The sequence below is a fragment of the Schistocerca serialis genome, chromosome 6, assembly GCF_023864345.2.
Source record: "Schistocerca serialis cubense isolate TAMUIC-IGC-003099 chromosome 6, iqSchSeri2.2, whole genome shotgun sequence".
Lineage (NCBI taxonomy): Eukaryota > Metazoa > Arthropoda > Insecta > Orthoptera > Acrididae > Schistocerca > Schistocerca serialis.
The window spans coordinates 692,950,466-692,971,056 of NC_064643.1; the positions used below are offsets into that span (position 1 = coordinate 692,950,466).

General features: G+C 42.4%; 1 protein-coding gene across 1 annotated transcript in view; it reads left to right on the top strand.

Moving 5' to 3' along the window:
* Positions 1 to 20,591, top strand: part of LOC126485035 (pikachurin-like) — a 779,910-nt gene that overhangs the window by 153,589 nt on the left and 605,730 nt on the right. The window contains exons 3-4 of the mRNA XM_050108640.1: positions 9,826 to 9,932; positions 10,119 to 10,235. Coding sequence (XP_049964597.1) covers positions 9,826 to 9,932; positions 10,119 to 10,235 — 224 coding nt within the window. The remainder of the gene's footprint in view (positions 1 to 9,825; positions 9,933 to 10,118; positions 10,236 to 20,591) is intronic.

The window sequence follows — 20,591 nt, forward strand, 5'->3', positions numbered from 1 at the left end:
TGAAGAATATGTATTGAGTCCGCGTGACTGTTGAAAACCTTCATGGATAACTTAGAAAGTTCCATGACTCTTTTCGTGGAATATGCTACTGCAGTCGCAACGGCAGAAAGACGTGCAAAGGATCTACGCTTGGGGCAATGATCAGCAGTTTACTCTCAACATAAAAACTGATATATTGCTCATAAATAGACAGAAAGTCCCATTATTGTATGGTTAGACGACTGCAGAACAATCAGTGGAGGCACTCACACCCACAAAGTAAGTGTGTGCGGAGGGACTGGAAGTTGAATGACCAGATAAAACTAATCACAGATGGAGGGGGATGCCGGATTGAAACTCTTGGAGGGCACAAAGGAGTTAGCTTTCGAAGCACTCGTTCAACCAAAATGTGAATATTGCACGTCAGTTTTGGAAATAGGTAACGAACACTCGTTCGACCAAAACTTGAATACTGTATGTCAGTTTGGGGCCAGTATGCGATAGGCTTCATAATGGAAACAGAGAATCCAAAGAAGAGCAGCACGCTTCGTGACAGGTTCATGTAGCAAACGTGAAACTCCAGTGGCAAACGCTGCACAAGGAGCGCGGTGGAAGACGTTGTTGTCTACTGTTAAAGTCCAGAGAGCGTACGTTCCTAGAGGAGTCAACCAATTGTTTTCTCCTACGTGTGATCTAGCGAAAAGACCGTGGAGACAAAATTAGAGAGACTCCAGCGCACACAGAGGCCTACCGTCAATCGTTCTTCCCGCGAACCGGTCATGACTGGGATAGGAAAGAGGGGCAAATGACGGTGGTAAATGACAGTGGTGCACAAAGTACTCTCCGCCACACACCGTAATGTGGCTTGCGGATAATAGATGCTGGCGTAGATGTAGAAGTACTTCAGAAAGAATATTCCGAATTATTTGCATTATCACTGGGTTGTTAAAAACTGTTGTTTAGCTGCTCTACATGTATTACGAATTCATATCAACCTGTTAGGAAACGTTTCTTTAATCAAGCCTGACAGTTTCGAGTTTAAAGAAAATTTTGTACTATTCGGCAGCTATTAAAGTTACTGGTTTGAGAGTTGAATTGTAAAACATCATTAATATTTGAAAACGTTGTGTGAGAAATAATTAGGATCGGTGTATCGTAACAGACAATATTAAAATCGGCAGGTTGATGTGCTTTTGCGACGTGATACACTGATGGACAGTAACACGCCGTATGACAAATGCAAGCGCGGACACAGAACTCAAGGTCTACATCTCCAGACTGCATATTCAAGGGAGATCAGTATTGCCTTTTAATGAGCGATTAAATGCCGCTAAGACACGAGTATGAAATTATCCTCTGTGGATTCATAATTTTTCGATACGTCCATTGGAGTGTTAAGATGACCGAAAAGTTATTGATTTTGCCTTCAATGAAAATCAAAAATATCACATAAAATTGGGTATAATTATATTAGATAAAACTGATTCATGTTACTTTTTTCGTAATTTTATTGATAGCAAAATGCCATATAGAACTTACAATATAATTGAAATTAATTTTCTAGTTCGTGAAATCATCTTCAGTTGTCGGTTACAATGAAAGTCCATCTCGACTATCGTTGCATGTCGCGGCATCTTTGGAGCTGACTGATAGTCGCCCAATTCCCCCCTAATTGAAGAATTCCTATCCGGTATGGCGGTTATTGATTGAAGATTGAACAGTTTTTAGATTTCTTTGAATATCTTAAAGAAAATCAACACTTATTGGAAAACATGAGTGGTCTTTTGCCCTCAACAGGTTTCAGTATTGACTTTTGTACCGCATGTTACCAAAGGATATTTGATGAATGTGCAAAGCATGGGGTATGTAGAAGATTCAGAGACATGGCAGCTTGTTTCGTGTTTGAAGTACTGCCCGTTGTTATGACAATTACTTTAAACTTGGTATTAAATTTGGTGATAACAGCCCTTAATCAGTTTGAAATATTTTCTGCAATGTTTCTTACTTCAGACTGGAAGCTCTCTAGAAGGTACGACTATAAATGCGTCTTCTCGTATATAAAATATGCCGTCGGGGCATATAAATAACTGTTTTCATTGTTTCCAGCAATCGTTGACTTGACAGCACTCAAATACACTCAGGTGACAAAAGACATGGGATACCTCCTAATAACATATCGAACCTACTTTTGCCTGACGTACTGCAGCATGTCGACGTGGAATGGACTCCACAAGTCGTTGAGGGCCCCTGGAGAAACACTGGGCCATGCTGCCTTATAGCCATAGTTGCGAAAGTGTTACTAGTGCGGGATGTTGTGCTCGACCTGATCTCTCGATTATGTCCCATAAATATTCGATAGGATTCATGTCGAGCGATCTGGGCAGCCAAATCATTCACTCGAATTGTCCAGAGCGTTCTTCAAAACCAATCGCGAACAATTGTGACTCAGTGACATGACGCTGTTGTTTGTGAACATGAAGTCTATGAACAGCTGCAAATGGTTACTAATTAGCGGGCCATAACCATTCTAGACAGTGGTTAGTGCAATTGGACCAGAGGACCAAGTCCATTCCTGTAAACACAGCCCACACCACTATGGAGTCACCAGCAGCATGCACAGCGCCTTGTTGACAACTTGGGTCCATGGCATCGTCGAGTCTATCATCAGCACTTACCTACTGGGATGGGGACTCATCTGACGAAGACAGGGTATTCCAGTCGTCTAGGGTCGAACCGATATGTTCACGAAGCCAGCAGAGGCGCTGCAGACGATGTCGTGCTGGTAGCAACGGCTTTGGCATTGGTCGTCTGCTATCATAGCCCATTGACGCCAGATTTCGCCGCACTGTTCTAACGGATACGTTCGTCGTTCGTCCCGCATGGATTTATGCGGTTATTTTACGCAGTATTGGTTCTCTATCAACACTGAAAACTCTGCAGAGTCGTCTCTGCTCTCGGTCTTTACGTGAAGGCCATCGGCTACAGCATTGCCCGTGGCGAGAGGTAATGCCTGAAATATAGTATTCTCGGCACAGTCTTGACAGTGTGGATCTCGGCATATTGAATTTCCTGACTATTTCCGAAAAGAAACGTCCCATGGGTCTAGCTTCAAACACCGTTCGGCGTTGGAAGTCTGTTGCCGTCGTGTGGCCATAATTACGTCAGAAACCCTTTCACATGAATCACCTGGGCGCAAATGATAGCTACGACATTGGGCTGCCCTTTTGTGCCTTGTGTAGGTGATACCACCGCCATCTGTATATGTGCATAACGTTATCCCATGACTTTTGTCACCTCATTGTGGTTCAAATGGCTCTGAGCCCCATGGGACTTACCATCGGAGGTCATCAGTCCCCTAGAACTTAGAACTACTTAAACCCAACTAACCTAAGGACAGTACACACATCCATGCCCGAGGCAGGATTCGAATCTGCGAACGTAGCGGTTGCGCAGTTCAGGACTGAAGCACCTAGAACAGCTTGGCCACCGCGGCCGGATAACCTCATTGTGTATTTAACTTTATCGTATTTTTGGGTATTAGAAAGATTAATAACGTTCCCGAAATTGCAATTATAGTTTAATCATCATTTTTTAAATGTTGTGTAATTAATGGTGTAATTTTAATTAATGCAATCGGTTTTACAAAACTGAGAGATTTACTTATGGAAGTCACAAACGAAAATCAGATGGCTTGAGGGTATCACAAAAGAGAAATCAGGATCTCGTCGTGAACCAAATGACTCTTTGCAGGATGGATACAGAATGAGACTTACTTTTATTTTATGGAAGGAGAGCGTTGTCAGAATTGGAAGCAGACATCGGTGAGGATGATTTGTGAGAGCATTTCGCCACTTTCTCCGGAAGTACCATTAGTTGACTGCGTTTCGTACGTACTACTGGATACTTTTAGTTCTGTTCAGGTCTGATGAGGAACCGGGGGAAGAGGAAGTTATCTGATGGCAATGGCGTCAGTTCCTTTTTTTACCCAGTTTGGTAAAATGATTCCAAGCATCGCATCAAGCTCTTCTAGCCAAAGGTGATGAAGTTGACATGCCTCCTGCAACGCTGAGACTACGTTACATGGCAAAATTGAAATACTTAATTATTTTTGGTTTGCCATGTTCAGATTACTGCAGTTAAATAATACTTTTACACCACACGCGTTTCGATTTTATTTACAAAGCATCTTCTATGGTCGTTCTTGAAATATGGATAGATAATACATCTGAAAATTTTAGTCGTTATAGATTAAAAACTGTATTTCCTTATGACACTGGCACACAGTTTGTTTTTACGTCTTCTTTACATACTCTGCAAACCACTGACTTATCGTCGCTGTCAGCGGACGCACAGGTCAAAAGAAACTTGGGTTCACATTCACTCTCGGTTAATTTCCCGCCATTTTTAAAGCCACTTGTTCTTGAGCTCCATTGGCGCTATTTCCACCTCACGTCACTTTGTAAAACACTACAACAGGATAAGAAGTGTAGTTCTACGTATTCAGTAATCAGCACAATGTTTATGTTTATTCACTTGTTTTCTGTGTAGTTTGTGAGCGTTTCTCCTGCATTCGTGTATGTATCGGTTTTTGTGTTTGTGTATGTGTGTGTGTGTGTGTGTGTGTGTGTGTGTGACAGAATGGCCACAGAATATAATTTGTAAAAAAGTGAGTCATGTCTGAAGTTTTTTTTTACATCTTTAATAGCAGTAAAATTAAGGTGGAAAACGAATAGTAATTGACTAAAACAGCTGGCGCAGAAGATGGGCCATGCAATCAAACATAAAATATTTTCCACTAACACACATTCTTAAAACACTAAAAACTTATCACAACAAATGTACACACAGTGTGTTCTGTACTCTACACATATATGAAAAATTTAATAATGTAATATACATACTGTTATGATCATAGTTAAGAATATCCACACTGAGCTGAAATTAAATGAAAGTGCTGAATCAAGACATAATCAGGTCAGACTGCGTTCTGAATCAATGACCAAGCCAAGAGCACTGCATGGTGAATCAATGTGTGACACTTGAGCACAGAGACTGGTTAACCTCAGAGTCACCTGTTATCTGCTCCATGGTGAACCTGAGCAGACAGCTGTCTCACCAACTCCTGTGGGTCAGCTACTTGCATCTCGCTCGCTCCCCAGTGAGCTGCCAAGGAAAAAATGGTTCAAATGGCTCTGAGCACTATGGGACTTAACATCTATGGTCATCAGTCCCCTAGAACTTAGAACTACTTAAACCAAACTAACCTAAGGACAGCACACAACACCCAGTCATCACGAGGCAGAGAAAATCCCTGACCCCGCCGGGAATCGAACCCAGGACCCCATGCTCGGGAAGCGGGAACGCCACCGCGAGACCACGAGCTGCGGACAGCTGCCAAGATCTTCCACTTTACTTTCCCAGTGGAGTGTCAAGAGAGGGCAGAGTGCTAGCACCTTGCAAACTGACATTTCAAATCAAGAGCGAAAGTAGAAATCGAGTACGTATTTTCTGTGTTATTATGGTGTTCTGTAGAGCTGACCTTTCGCTGCTTTCTGTTTTTTTCAAGGCCGTCAAAGCTGTCATACATACACATCATCTATTGAGTACTTTTCTGCAATGTGGTATTCAGTGCCTAATTCAGCATGTCGCAAGGGTCACTGCTGAAGCAGCTGGCACTAGATTCTTGATTCCACCCTCTGATATCACTGGAGAGACATTCTGGATTCAACAGCTACTGCTCCTACAGTGCTCTTTCCAGTACACACATTACTAGATTAAGAAAATAATGGTATTAGAGTACTATTATTATAGCTCATTTAAATGTCACGTTTTATACACTGAACATCGTAAGAAATTTGCATGATATGAAACCAGCCAAGGATAGGAATTTAATGTTAGCCTGGATTTGACGTTTCTGCTGAAACTAATTTAACTAATAACTGCGCTTTAGCACGACGGATGTTAGCTGGGACAAGTTTAACTCACACACTCCAACATGCTTGTTGCCGAATGGCTGTTGTTTTATGTCCACAGTCCCACAGCCATCCACTTCTGATGTATGGGAGTTCGCAAAATCTTGCTCGATCTTACGTCCCCTCCTGTGGCCCGACATTATCAGACTGTCTTTCTCCACCCTGTGTATGTAGATAAAACTGTCCTACACACAGCTGGCTTGAGCACTGTAGTGCTGTACCACCTGTGGGCGTATTGTGAGCTATTTACTGTTACCATTTGTTATGACCAGACGAGACTACAGCTGTACCACCTTAACTGTGGTTCCTTTGATTGATTGGTGATGTGGCACATAGGGACTAGCACACATGAAATATTAGTTAACTTTATTAATGATAAAAAGATTTACCTAACCTATCTCAGTTCTTTGCCACAGGAAAGCATGATAATTTACAGCTGACAGTAACTATTAAAGTATCACTTGCTGTTTGTGCATTAATTAACAAACTGTTCCACATGTACGAAATTACAACGCCATCTGAAACTGTGAACGATTCGTGTTGTGATCAGTGTTGTCGATTGCTTGAGTCGAGGCCAGAAACTATGGCAGAGCGCTTCCGTGTTCGGCTCTATACTGACCTCCGCGGCGAGAGCACTGATGTGCTGGGAGGGGAGGCGTGGTTTTCGGGAGTATCTTCCATTCTTCTTTGCGGATTGCAGCGAGAACACTCTAACGCCTGTGGCATCGGCGTGTGTTGCGTGGCACCGCGATCTCTGGGCAATACCACATCACCCCTCACCTTTGAACTCACTTATTGTCTCCTGAAGGGCTGCAGCTGAAGTATGCACTGAACAACCGGAGCACTGCGGCAATCAGAACTAAAGTATAGAGGCGAAGAACCTGCAGTACTGCATATGAGCGGTTGTCGCAGGCCTGGAAGCATAGCAAGATAGCAGCTGAGAGCAGCGCTGGAACCATCAAAACTGTTCACATAGCACTTATCAGAATGTACGCAACTCCATCAGTTCTTGGCTATTATCGATTTTTAGATTACAGTCAGCGAGCTTATTGTTTTTATTTATTTTTTTAATGTTCGAAGTAACTGTGCCAACCGGGTCTTGTGATGTATCACTATATGGCGCTACTCTGCAGTTCCACCTGTTTTTTTCACAATGGCTCTGAGCACTATGCGATTTAACCTCTGAGGTCATCAGTCGCCTAGAACTTAGAACTAATTAAACCTAACTAACCTAAGGACATCACACACATCCATGCCCGAGGCAGGATTCGAACCTGCGACCGTAGTGGTTGCTAGGCTCCAGACTGTAGCGCCTAGAACCGCACGGCCACTCCGGCCGGCACCTGTTTTTTCAAGTGGCGCTTGCGATGCCCCATCCAGTTCTACCCTTTTATGGACCGGTTTTCGCCTATAAATGACCGTGGTTGGCGATCGGACTCGTAGTTATAATGGGCGGACACTCGGGTGCAGTAAGACCTGAGGGTTCATTTCACTAATCGCTCTAGGCACTGCAGAGCTATGCTCTTACCACACAATCTTTCATTTTTAATAATTGGAACCAATCCAGTAACTTGACAAGTAGAAAGGAGTAGGAGAGCACACAACTACTCTGAAATAGCGACATACACTGCATATGGACAATATGGATAATACACATGTATTAATTTCACTGCCGCAGGAAAATACACTTTCATCAGCACAGAATAAATGTATTTTAAACTTGAGACACTTTTATGTAAAATAATACTGAAATGTTGAGTGAAAAGATCCTGCTAAGCAATGAATATGCGTAGCTACTGTGGTGGTGTTATTTGTAGTTTTTGCAACTAACAAACATCATTCTTTAACATTATCTTTATACAGAATTGACCACTGCCAGGAAATTAATTTTTAACACTGATGTTTCCTGATAATTATTAACGTAAATAGATTTAGAACTGATAGTACTTCAATGCAATGTAACAAAAACGCTTTGCTGCACTTTTGTTGAAACACAACTTTAGTGTGCCTCATGCCATGAATCAGTGAAATCGTATGGTCTGAACACCATAGTAATAATATTTTTTGTGGTAGTACAAATGTGAACAATTTTTTTTTTGCCTCTTCTGCAGCTGCTTGTATTATGGTTGTCAATGTAATAATGTAGCTGGTACTTTGAGCTCTATCTGATGCTTTGCTTAATATGGAAATAATAATTTTAATCACTTTGTGTAGATGTATGTAATCCAGCTTATGATCTGAAAATGTAGCTGATTAAATATCACAATAAGTGAAAAGGACACCCTACTGAAATGACAACACTGTGATAAAGCTTGTTGCTTTTAAACACTTATCTTGTACTAGCTTGTACAAGAGGACGAAGAATCATGACTTCTACAATATGTCTGTTACTGTGAAAAATAGAATACACAACTTCACCACAGAAATAAATACTTCAGTCCTTTTGTGGTGCTGAGCAACGTACTGCAGCCTCTGACGAGATTTGGCTACCGATGGGTAGTTTAGCAGCTTTTACATAGTGCCTTTTGAAACGTCCCATTAGAAAAATTATGAATGACTGTCTTGGTAGCGCGACTGCTACGGTCGCAGGTTCGAATCCCTACTCGGGCATGGATGTGTGTGATGTCCTTAGGTTATTTAGGTTTAAGTAGTTCAAAGTTCTAGGGGGCTGATGACCTCAGATGTTAAGTCCCATAGTGCTCAGAGCCATTTGAACCATTTTGAACTGTCTTGATAAACCTCTTACGTTATTTGACTTTCAAACAGCTGAGCAAAACTGAACGTACACAGACATTTCTCTCTTTACTTATTCTGATCATCACTAAACTGACACACAATATTTATAGCGCAACGCAGTCTGACTTTCAATAATCCCTACAAAAGAATGGCCCTGACTAACAATAACCTATACTCTTCATGAATCACTTACCTCACAAAAATCTTCGTTACTCGAACTACTGCAATACAGCGAGCGCCAATACTGCCAGATAAATAAAAGTTTCTAACTACTGAAGGCACTAACTACTGATAGGCATAGTTAGCAAATGAAAGATTTTGATGGAGAATAAACAATGTATTTACCTTAACAGCGTTCAAAAGTCATAATTTTGTGACATTCAATTAAACACATTTCCTTTTTCCTACGGACACAAGTCCAGATCGTCCGCTCAAAACTCTGGCGTATCTCTCTCCACATCCGCCACTGCTGGCGGCTCACCTCCAACTGGGCAACGCTACGCGCTGTTCACGTCCCTACTGCCGAACACTACAGTAGCGAATATTCTAACAATGCCAACCTGGAACAGACTGCACACAGCACAGTCAGTGATTTCCATACAGAGCGCTACGTGGCGTAACCAACAAAAAAACCCTAAACAGTCTACTTACACTTCCAAGTCAAAATTCCCATCATAATATTTGGCCAGTACAGCGAGTAATGCTGCAACGTGCTGTCAGCCTCCTTCACAGTAAACGACTTCCCACTGGCTATCGTAATGACACTGCCACTTCTGATTGGTTGACAGATACCTACTTAATACTCATTATGTGTAGCAATAATTTCCCGTCCATCCGAGGCCGTTCAAGAGTGATTGTGCTCAATTTAATCACCACACCATCCTGTACGTTTGCATCTCACCACAAAGTAAACTGCTCTGGAGCTTTCTGTCACAACGTTTCTCCCGGCTTATCCTTCCGCGGCGGAGTCCCTCTAGATTTTAACTTAAGCCTATAGCCAAGACTCGTTACAGCTTTGATTATAAAGGTTCATAATAATTTAATGCTAAGATCTACTTAACAATATATAGAGGTTAATTCCAAAAACATTATTTACATTTAAAACACAGTTACAAATTACTGGTTGCGTATTTCGCAGGCTAGTGGCACCACCTTTCACCGGCGAGCTGCCTCAGTTTACCCCGCTGCCGTTAGATGGCATATGTGCCCTCAGCGCTCTATCATCTCACTGCTTGCTTTGTACAGGTTTTTACAACTGCCTTGCTACTGATCGTATTTTTTTAGCAATAGCAGAGAATAACGAAATAACTTCTACGACATGAAATGGAGTAATTCCTACACCGTGTGACGCATACCCGCTGTGCACGCCTCCTGGCCGCGCCGCACCACGCCCCAGAGACGCTGACGCGCCGCTCTCCTGTGTGTTTGCAGGTCGTTGCGGCCGCGGCAGCCCGTGCGAGCAGCTGTGCTACGAACTGCACGACGGCATGTTTGAGTGCGACTGCAGGCCTGGCTACGAGCTGCACCGCAACGGATACAGCTGCCTCGGTGAGTCTACGCCTGCGCCATCTACAGGGTACCTTCGCACCGGAAACCAACTCCAACAAACACGGCTAATGATTTCAGCTCCAAGTTTGGCTTAGTTGTCAACAGTCCTTTGAAATTGCGAGTTTGAAAAACCTGCTGAGGGGAGCTTTGTCTCGAGTTTTTAGGCTATGGTGAGTGAGCAAAAACAGTGGCGCATGCGCAATGCCGTGTCGTCTCCTTTGTTTCTTTTGTTTATGCTATGGAACGCCCTAGTAGTCCACACAAATAACCAGTTAGTACATCTACATCTGCATGGATACTCAGCAATTCACATTTAAGTGCCTGGCAGAGAGTTTATCAAACAACCTTCACAACCCTCTATTATTCCAATCTCGTATAGCGTGCAGAAAGAACGAACACATATAATTTCCCGTACGACCTCTGAAATCTCTTATTTCACCATGGTGAACATTTCTCCCTATGTAGATCGGCGTCAACAAAATATTTTCACATTCGGAAGAGAAAGTTGGTGATATGAATTTCGTGAGAATATTACGTCGAAACGAAAAATGCATTTGTTTTAATGATGTCCAGCCCAAATCCAGCATCATTTCAGTGACACTCTCTCTCCTATTTCGCAATAATACAAAACGTGCTGCCCTTCTTTGAACTTTTTCGATGTACTCTGTCAATACTATCTCTTGAGGATCCCACACGGCGCAGCAGTATTCTAAAAGAGGACGAACAAGCGTACTGTGGCAGTCTCCTTAGTAGGTCTGTTACATTTTCTAAGTGTCCTGCCAGTGAAACGCAGTCTTTAGTTAGACTTCCCGACAACATTTTCTACGTGTTCCTTCCAATTTAAGTTGTTCGTAATTGTAATTCCTACGTAATTAGTTGAATTTACGGCCTTTACATGTGACTGATTTATCGTGTAACCGAAGTGTAACGGGTTCCTTTTAGCACTCATGCGGATTATCTCACTCTTTTCGTTATTTACAGTCAATTGCCAATTATCGCACCATTCATATATCTTTTCTAAATCGTTTTGCAGTTTGTTTTGATCTTCTGATGACTTTATTAGTCGATAAACGACAGGGTCATCTGCAAACAAACTAACCGGCTGCTCAGATTGTCTCCCTAATCGTTATATATAGCAAAGGCGCTATAACACTACCTTCGGAACGCCAGAAATCACTTCTGTTTTACTCGATGACTTTCCGTCAGTTACTACGGAACTGTGACCTCTCTGACAAGAAATCCTAAGCCAAGTCACATAACTGAGACGATATTCCATAAGCACGCAATTTTGCTACAAGCCGCTTCTGTGGCACAGTGTTAAGACGCCTTCCAGAAATCCAGAAATACGGAATCAATCTGAAATCCCTTGTCAGTGGCACTCAACACTTCATGCGAGTAAAGAACTAGTTGTTTTTCACAAGAACGATGATTTTTAAATACACATTGACTGTCTGTCAATAGACCGTTTTCTCCGACGTAATTTATAATGCTCGAATACAATTTATGTTCCAAAACACTGCTGCATTTCGACGTTAATGATATGGGCCTGTAATTTAGAGGTTTACTCCTGCTACCTTTCTTGAATATTGGAGTAACCTATCCAACGTTCCCGTCTTTGGGTATGGACCTTTCGTCGAGTGATCGGTTTTATATCATTTTAAGAACGGAGCTATTCCATCAGCATACACTGAAAGGGACCTAATTGGCATACAGTCCGGACCAGAAGACTTGCTTTTATTAAGTGAGTTAAGTTGGTTCACTACACCGAGGATATCTATTTCTGCGTTACTCATGTCGGCAACTGTTCTTGATTCGAATTCTAGAATATTTACTTCGTTTACTTTTATGAAAGCATTTACATAGACTGTGTTTAGTAGCTCTGCTTTAGCAGCGCTGTCTTCCATAGTATCTCTATTGCTATCGCACATAGAAGTATGCAACTAGCATACTTCACATACGACCAGAATCTATTTGGATTTTCAGCCAGGTTTCGAGACAAAGTTACGCTGTAGAAACTGAACTTAGGAAACCTTTGTGTGAAACTCCCGATTCAGTAATTTCATTAATACGTTATTTAGTTTCATTTTACGTTTTAGGCAGTGATATAAACCATGAAGCTGGCAAGATGGAGCGTATCTGAGAGCAGGTGAATTTAAATTTAAATTGTTTCTGGCAACTTAGTTTTTCACTAAAAGGTTGAAGAACCTGCCGACTACTGCGGTAATCTGAAGTTAACAAAACTTTCAGTTCACTGCTTTCAGATAGTGGGGAATTCGTAACGAACTGGATATGTGGTATGTGGCACTGTGTTGGGAATGTGTAGTACCTATATAATTTTACAAATCCTTGAGTACAACGATAATCCAGCACACTCTAGGCACAATAGCATCACTGTTCTTGGCCAGTGAAATTCTATGAGAGTACATTAAACTCTTGTAACCGTCACCTGCTGCCAAAAATCGAAGACTTACAAGCTTTCCTGCAGGTGATACTGCAGCTCTAAAATTTGTGCTTTTCCGTTGAATATGTGGTGCTACATGCCTCAAGAGTTCTTCGAATTGCTCACAGGTTATTCTGACAAAATTCTTGAAACCTTGCCTATTTTCAATACAGAGCTCCTCTAATAGAAGATGTTAGACTTTTCTTTGTGACGAAAACTTTCTGGTCTGGACAACACTGGTCGTTTTTTGGGTTGATAAAAAGAAGCCGAATGTGTGTGTGTGTGTGTGCATACAATATTTTGAAACTGTTGCAAACATTTTGCAACACTTGACAATAGTTGCTGAATTTCCAAACTCACAACAGTTACTAGTTCGACAAACCTGAATATATTGTGAGATTTTTTGTTGGAATTGGTTTTCATTGTGAAAGTACATTAACACATTCAAATGACTAAGTGTCTAAGTGTCTTGGTCGCTGTCGTGACATACTTCAGGGAACTGAGACAGCTGCGACTTCCTTCTGATTTTCAATGAAATTCATGTTAAATAAGTAGTTCGTAAGTTACTACAAATTATGTAGATCATTTGTACGATTTATTTCGAAATGCCGTGAAATCAGGTAGCCTGCATGATACGTATACTTGATTTATTGTTGTAATTGGTCCTATGTTGGCCGTTTACAGATTACTAAATCCTAAAGTAGATTACATGTAGTTTATCTTAAGATATTAATTTTGGCAATGCGCACATTAGAAGCAAACATAAATCAAGAACAAATTAACTTGTTTCTTCATCGTTCGAAACATGTCATTTAATTATTTAAATACTCTTCTAAAGAATAGTAGGAATGTTCCAGAAAAAATGATTTTAGATTTCACTATACATTTTCTTTTAACGCTACAAGACATTTTATTGTATAGGACAAATGATCACAGGTTTTTGTGACTGCTTCATGAGCCATCAACGGCTCTAGTAATAAATGTCAAATGCCATTTTTCCTTCTAATTTTGAGACGATGGACATTATAATTGTCCTCAGATTGGTTTGGACTGGTTATAACGAATACTACTTAAGAAATTACATTCTGCGGACGTTCAGTTTCCAGTACGTCATAAGGTACTGTAAAGGCGGTTGATGAGTAACACATATTATTCTCACTGCTCAGTTTTGTGTATGCAGTAGTTTCATCTTAACTGAGGAATTTCCTCAGAAGACTATGGCATACGACGTTAATGCGTGTAAATACGTAAATACACTCCTGGAAATTGAAATAAGAACATCGTGAATTCATTGTCCCAGGAAGGGGAAACTTTATTGACACATTCCTGGGGTCAGATACATCACATGATCACACTGACAGAACCACAGGCACATACACACAGGCAACAAAGCATGCACAATGTCGGCACTAGTACAGTGTATATCCACCTTTCGCAGCAATGCAGGCAGCTATTCTAACATGGAGACGATCGTAGAGATGCTGGATGTAGTCCTGTGGAACGGCTTGCCATGCCATTTCCACCTGGCGCCTCAGTTGGACCAGCGTTCGTGCTGGACGTGCAGACCGCGTGAGACGACGCTTCATCCAGTCCCAAACATGCTCAATGGGGGACAGATCCGGAGATCTTGCTGGCCAGGGTAGTTGACTTACACCTTCTAGAGCACGTTGGGTGGCACGGGATACATGCGGACGTGCATTGTCCTGTTGGAACAGCAAGTTCCCTTGCCGGTCTAGGAATGGTAGAACGATGGGTTCGATGACGGTTTGGATGTACCGTGCACTATTCAGTGTCCCCTCGACGATCACCAGTGGTGTACGGCCAGTGTAGGAGATCGCTCCCAACACCATGATGCCGGGTGTTGGCCCTGTGTGCCTCGGTCGTATGCAGTCCTGATTGTGGCGCTCACCTGCACGGCGCCAAACACGCATACGACCATCATTGGCACCAAGGCAAAAGCGACTCTCATCGCTGAAGACGACACGTCTCCATTCGTCCCTCCATTCACGCCTGTCGCGACACCACTGGAGGCGGGCTGCACGATGTTGGGGCGTGAGCGGAAGACGGCCTAACGGTGTGCGGGACCGTAGCCCAGCTTCATGGAGACGGTTGCGAATGGTCCTCGCCGATACCCCAGGAGCAACAGTGTCCCTAATTTGCTGGGAAGTGGCGGTGCGGTCCCCTACGGCACTGCGTAGGATCCTACGGTCTTGGCGTGCATCCGTGCGTCGCTGCGGTCCGGTCCCAGGTCGACGGGCACGTGCACCTTCCGCCGACCACTGGCGACAACATCGATGTACTGTGGAGACCTCACCACGTGTTGAGCAATTCGGCGGTACGTCCACCCGGCCTCCCGCATGCCCACTATACGCCCTCGCTCAAAGTCCGTCATCTGCACATACGGTTCACGTCCACGCTGTCGCGGCATGCTACCAGTGTTAAAGACTGCGATGGAGCTCCGTATGCCACGGCAAACTGGCTGACACTGACGGCGGCGGTGCATAAATGCTGCGCAGCTAGCGTCATTCGACGGCCAACACCGCGGTTCCTGGTGTGTCCGCTGTGCCGTGCGTGTGATCATTGCTTGTACAGCCCTCTCGCAGTGTCCGGAGCAAGTATGGTGGGTCTGACACACCGGTGTCAATGTGTTCTTTTTTCCATTTCCAGGAGTGTACGTTGGGGTGGTACGTTTATTGCAGTTTTATTCCGATTGTTGTAGAGATTTCTTTCAAAAGCTGACAATTTCTTCTATTGCTGTCTCTGTAGCTAGCTTGCTTACAACACTTGTGTGATCTATACAAAATGTCAACTTGATATGTATCATGTGGAAGGTCATACACAGGTGCAAGGAATGAGAACAGATACCAAAATGAACTTTGTGGAACTTAATGAATTACCCCAGCCACTCAGACTTTCTCCCATTTAAGAATCGTTTGATTTATTTAGCACCAAGTGGAGCATTTCCTTTGATTAAGTGCGATGCAGACCACTTGTTTAGAAAGCATTAATTTAACAAATTAAACTATTAGAAGGAAATGGTGTCAAAATCTAATTTCTTGCGCAGTTCATGGCCGTGATCAGATAGCCTGTGTCTTTCTTATTTTAACCAAAGTAAGGGGATTGCACGGTGAATAATCAGACTTCACTGTCACTGAAAGAGTTACACGTCATGCTTTTCTTATGCAGACCTGTATGATGGACGTTTCAGGCATTTTTGTTGATTTCTTTACTTTTGCGTCAGTTTGGGAAATCGAGAACTCAGGTTGTTACATCCATCCCCGTAATGAACAAGGACGAGGTACTGTCTTCCATTGAAACCAAAACTGAGTCCCCATTCACCTGTTAGGAAACGCACTGTTTCCCTTGACAAGGGGAGGTAAACACAAAAAGGCAGGGGTCTATTAATCTTCGGCACTTCAAACATACAGTGAATAATGGTACCACTTAGAAAAACAGCAACAAGGGATGGGAAGGGACACCATGTGCACTCAGCGTGTATGCCTGTTCCGGCAGCCATTCAGGGAACGGGGGGCAATGAACTGCGGACTGCGGTGAGTTGTGGAACAAACGATGCGTATCGCCTGGGTTCCGAAGTCATACTTGGATCGTTCAGGCTACTGGCAGAGAAGGCTAAGAATACTAGCCTGGCTCATAGTATGCAGCTTTGCCACCAGAAGAGATCGGGCACTCTGTTTCTGAGTCGAGTGGTAGGCTTGAACGAGAAACTGCGAAGTTTCTGGGACAGGCTGGACTCTAGTTATTTAGAATTGCGCCATTGGGTTGAGAACTGAAAGGTTCCACTAAATGTGTTATTTGTGCACTTCACGTCAGAGACCTCTACCGACGTTGTTGACTATGTGTAGGCTGCACACAACATGTTTTTAGATTAGGGGGGCGAGGCGTGGCTGTGCGGTTTGAGGCGCCATGTCACGGACTGCGATGTCTCACCCGCCTGAGGTTCAAGTCCGCCCTCGGGCATGGGTGCGAGTGTTGTCCGTAGCATAAGTTAGTTTAAGTAGTGTGTAGGACTAGGGACCCATGGCCTCAGCAGTTTGGTCCCATAAGAATTCACACAGACATTTTTTTATCACTGTAAGATACAAAGAAATACTCCCCACAGACGAGACTATAAAAATCCTGGTGGTTAACCCCCGAAGCATTCACAACAAAAGGCCAGTGTTTGAAGCGCTCCTAAATTGCAGTGAAGCTCCCAAAATACTAGGTACAGAAAACTAGTTAAAGCCTGTGGTTCACAGCAGTGAGATTTTTGAGGAAATTTTAAACATACATCAAAAGACAGACTACTGGGAAATTGAAGTGGTGTATTATCGCAGTACGCAAGAAACTCAAATCCACCGAGACGGAAAATGAAACTACACGCAAGATTGTTTACGCAAGACTCAGTATCACGCCTGGGCATAAAGTTATAATTGAATCCTTCTACCGACCAATAGATTCACCTCATGATTTAAACTAAAACTTTGCAGGAACCCGAGGTTCACTTGTATTTAAGTTCCTGAATCTTATAGTGATCAATGGAGTTGACTCACGTTATTCAACAGGCAAATGAGATAGTTAAAGTTTTAGTAGTGCTTGGTGTGACAGACATCCTGTGAAACATTACTGCTTGCCTTCTCTGAAAGCTACGTAGAGTAGACAGTTCAGAACCGCACTTGTGAGTGAAATATATTAGATCTAATGCCATTCTCTTTGAGGATGTCCATATTGAACTTGGTACCAGCAACAATGATTACCAAAGTACAAAAATCAACTGAAATAAGTAGATAGTTTTATAAATTCGGTAAACTACAGTAAACACTTTGTAAGGTTATGAAATGGAATAATCACATTGGCTCTCTCGTGTTTAAAACAGGTGGTAAAGTTTGGTTTATTGGTGACTACTGGGTAAATGCCGTCAGTTTACAAAGGAGACTGCTTACAAATCACTCGTGGGAACCACCCTAGAATAATGCTCAAGTGTATGGGTCCCATACCAAACAGGACTAAATAAACATATACAAAGAAGGGCAGCGCAAATGGTCACACGTTTGTTTGAATTGTGGGAGAGTATCACGGAGGTGTAGAAAGAACTGAACTCGCAGATTCTTGACGATAGACGAGAACTACTTCTTATAAAGTTTCAAGAACCGACTTTAAATGATGACTCTAGCAATATCCTACAACCCTCTGATTTTCGCTCTCCTCCGGATCCTGAGGTCAACAGACTCTTTACAGCATGCACAGAGCCATTCAGACACTCATTCCTCCCATGGGCCATACGTGAATATAACGGGAAAAGACCATAATAACTGGTACAGTGAGACGCTATTTCTACCATGATATCCACAGTGGTTTATAGAGTATAGACGTAGAAGCACATATAGATGCAAATTGAAAAAAATAAAGACGGTCGGCAGGTTTGTTTTACTCACGGAAGGATGGTATACACTTGAAGAAAGATGCTTGTTAGTATCTTACTTCAGCCTCTTACATTTCGCAGTTGTAGGGATCGTGAAATTTACATGAGCTAACAATGAACTTTTTCTACGTATAGTTTCATCAATAACTCACTGCATGTCGTATCCTTATCAAATTCGACCTTTAATTATTTAATTATCCGTATATGTGAATTGCCTCTTTTATTTTGTTCTTATTATGCATTTCCTAATCATCGACTTCAACAAGCCTTTGACAGCACAGATCGGCAAGAACTATGCAGACTACTGGAAGAAGTTTGTTTATGTACTAAACTAATAAGACTAACCAGAATGACAATGACAGAGACAAGAGCAACAGTGAATGTCCTTAGCAGAACCAGTGAAAACTTTGACTTTAATAAAGGTGTGGAGCTAGGTGATAGTCTCTCCACTGCCCTGTTCGATAGAGCTCTGCATAGTCTAGTAAATGAAGTCAACAAATGGGCCCCATATTTATGAAAACTAGCCAGATATGTGCATACGCTGACGACGTTGCTATAGTAGGAAGAACTATCAGTACATCGCGAGAAACATACCGGCCAATCGAAACAGAAACCTAAAAAATCGGCCTCATATTAAATGAAAACAAAACACAATACGTGGTAATGTCACAATCTGAGGCTAGAAGAACCCCTAAAGATCTAAACATCAATGGGAAATGCTTCAAAGAAGTTCCTCTTTTAACTACTTCGTAGCCCTATTAATAAATGATAACACTATTTGAAAGGCAATACGGGAGAAAATACAAAGAGGAAAACGAGCTTACTTTGCAAATATTCAACTTTTCAGGAATAGCCTCGTTACAAGAAAAACAAAAGTTATAATATATAACTCCGTAGTCCACCCAGTTATTACATACGGGTCAGAGGTATGGACATTGACAGAGCATGATAAAAATGCACCAAGAAATTATGGACGGAAAATACTACGCAAAATGTATGGTCCAATAAGGGAAGAAGAAGGCTGGAGGATACGCTATAATGCAGAATTACAAAAGTTACTACAAGGTTGAAATCACAGGGAATACAATGGCTAGAACACGTAGATGGAATGGCAGAGGATAGAATTCCAAAGAAAATGATGAATGGTATCAAACATTCAGCTAGGCGAAAAGGGAGACGTAGAAGAAGATTGATTGACGACGTAGTAGTAGATTTCACCAGTAGTAGAGTCCGGGGTTGGAAAAGAGCAGAAAATAACCAAGAGGTGTGGAGGAAGATCGTTGAAGCAGCCAAGGCTCAGCAAGGGCTGTAGAACTACAGAAGAAGAAGAAGAATTCTGTAATACCGCATGTCCAGTATTCCTATGAAAGTGATCCACGAATGAAGAAAACTACTACTACCACTATTAGCAGTAGTATTACTCTTAGCATTCGACTGATTTGCACGGCATAGATGCAGAGATGGATATAAGAGACGTTCATGATTAGAATGAAATAAATAAAGCTCGAAGGAGCACTGTTTATGGGTTGTTTTGTGCATTGTTTATAAACATGCACTAACATGAAATCTCAAGAACATTAGATAAGGCGTTACAGGTGCCAACTACGTATCTGATTGCTATTCGATACTTCTCCGTTATCACAGACAGGTAGGATTCTAGTTGTTAATTTCAGTTTCCAGATCATCAACTCCTCATAAAAAGTTCTACGCTACGGCTGTACGTTCTCAGGTAACTTGCCACGTCCAATTCGGACACGACAGTTTAACTGAGAACTTTCTGCGCATGGATTTTATCGCGGAAGACTCCGCAGCTAAATCCTAGTCTACGTGAATAACACCCGTCTTTTACAAGCGGCCTCAACTAAAATTTCCGTAACGTGATTAAAATCACACAAGATATCTCAAAACATGTAGTACAAGCACTGCCCTCTCCTCACCAAGTTACAGCCTGAAAATTTTTAAATACAGATTAATAATATTTTTTTAACTACAGTTGAGCAAACGCCTCGTCGGCTACTCTGGCTCGCTGGAACGCGTAGTTTTTCACAGCGTGCGCCTCTCGACCAGAGAACGGATCAGCTTGCTTGCTGGAGCCTTCCCGGCGGAGCGGATGAGAAAGCCGATCGCTGCAAACTTTTAGCAGCTGACGTCAAACACCGGAAAGGGAGTGGGGCATAAAAGGGGTTGTTCGAAACTCTTCCAATCTGCGGGGTAAACATCGTGCTCCGCAAAAACTTGAACAGCAGATACACGGGAGCTTTCGAGCTGCGTATTCCTCTCGGTGCTATTCCGAGCGCACAGAGTTCCTCATGAGAAGTTCTCAGAGAAATGGAAGTAATTACTTCTAAAGCACAAAGAAGCCTTACCATTCGCGTTAATCGAAATTCAGCCAAGCGAACGAGAAGTTGTTGTTATTCCGAAGCTACGCACCACTGCAGCTGCTTATTCTAACTGCCGACTTGCTTATTACACAGTTCATTATATACACTGCTAACTA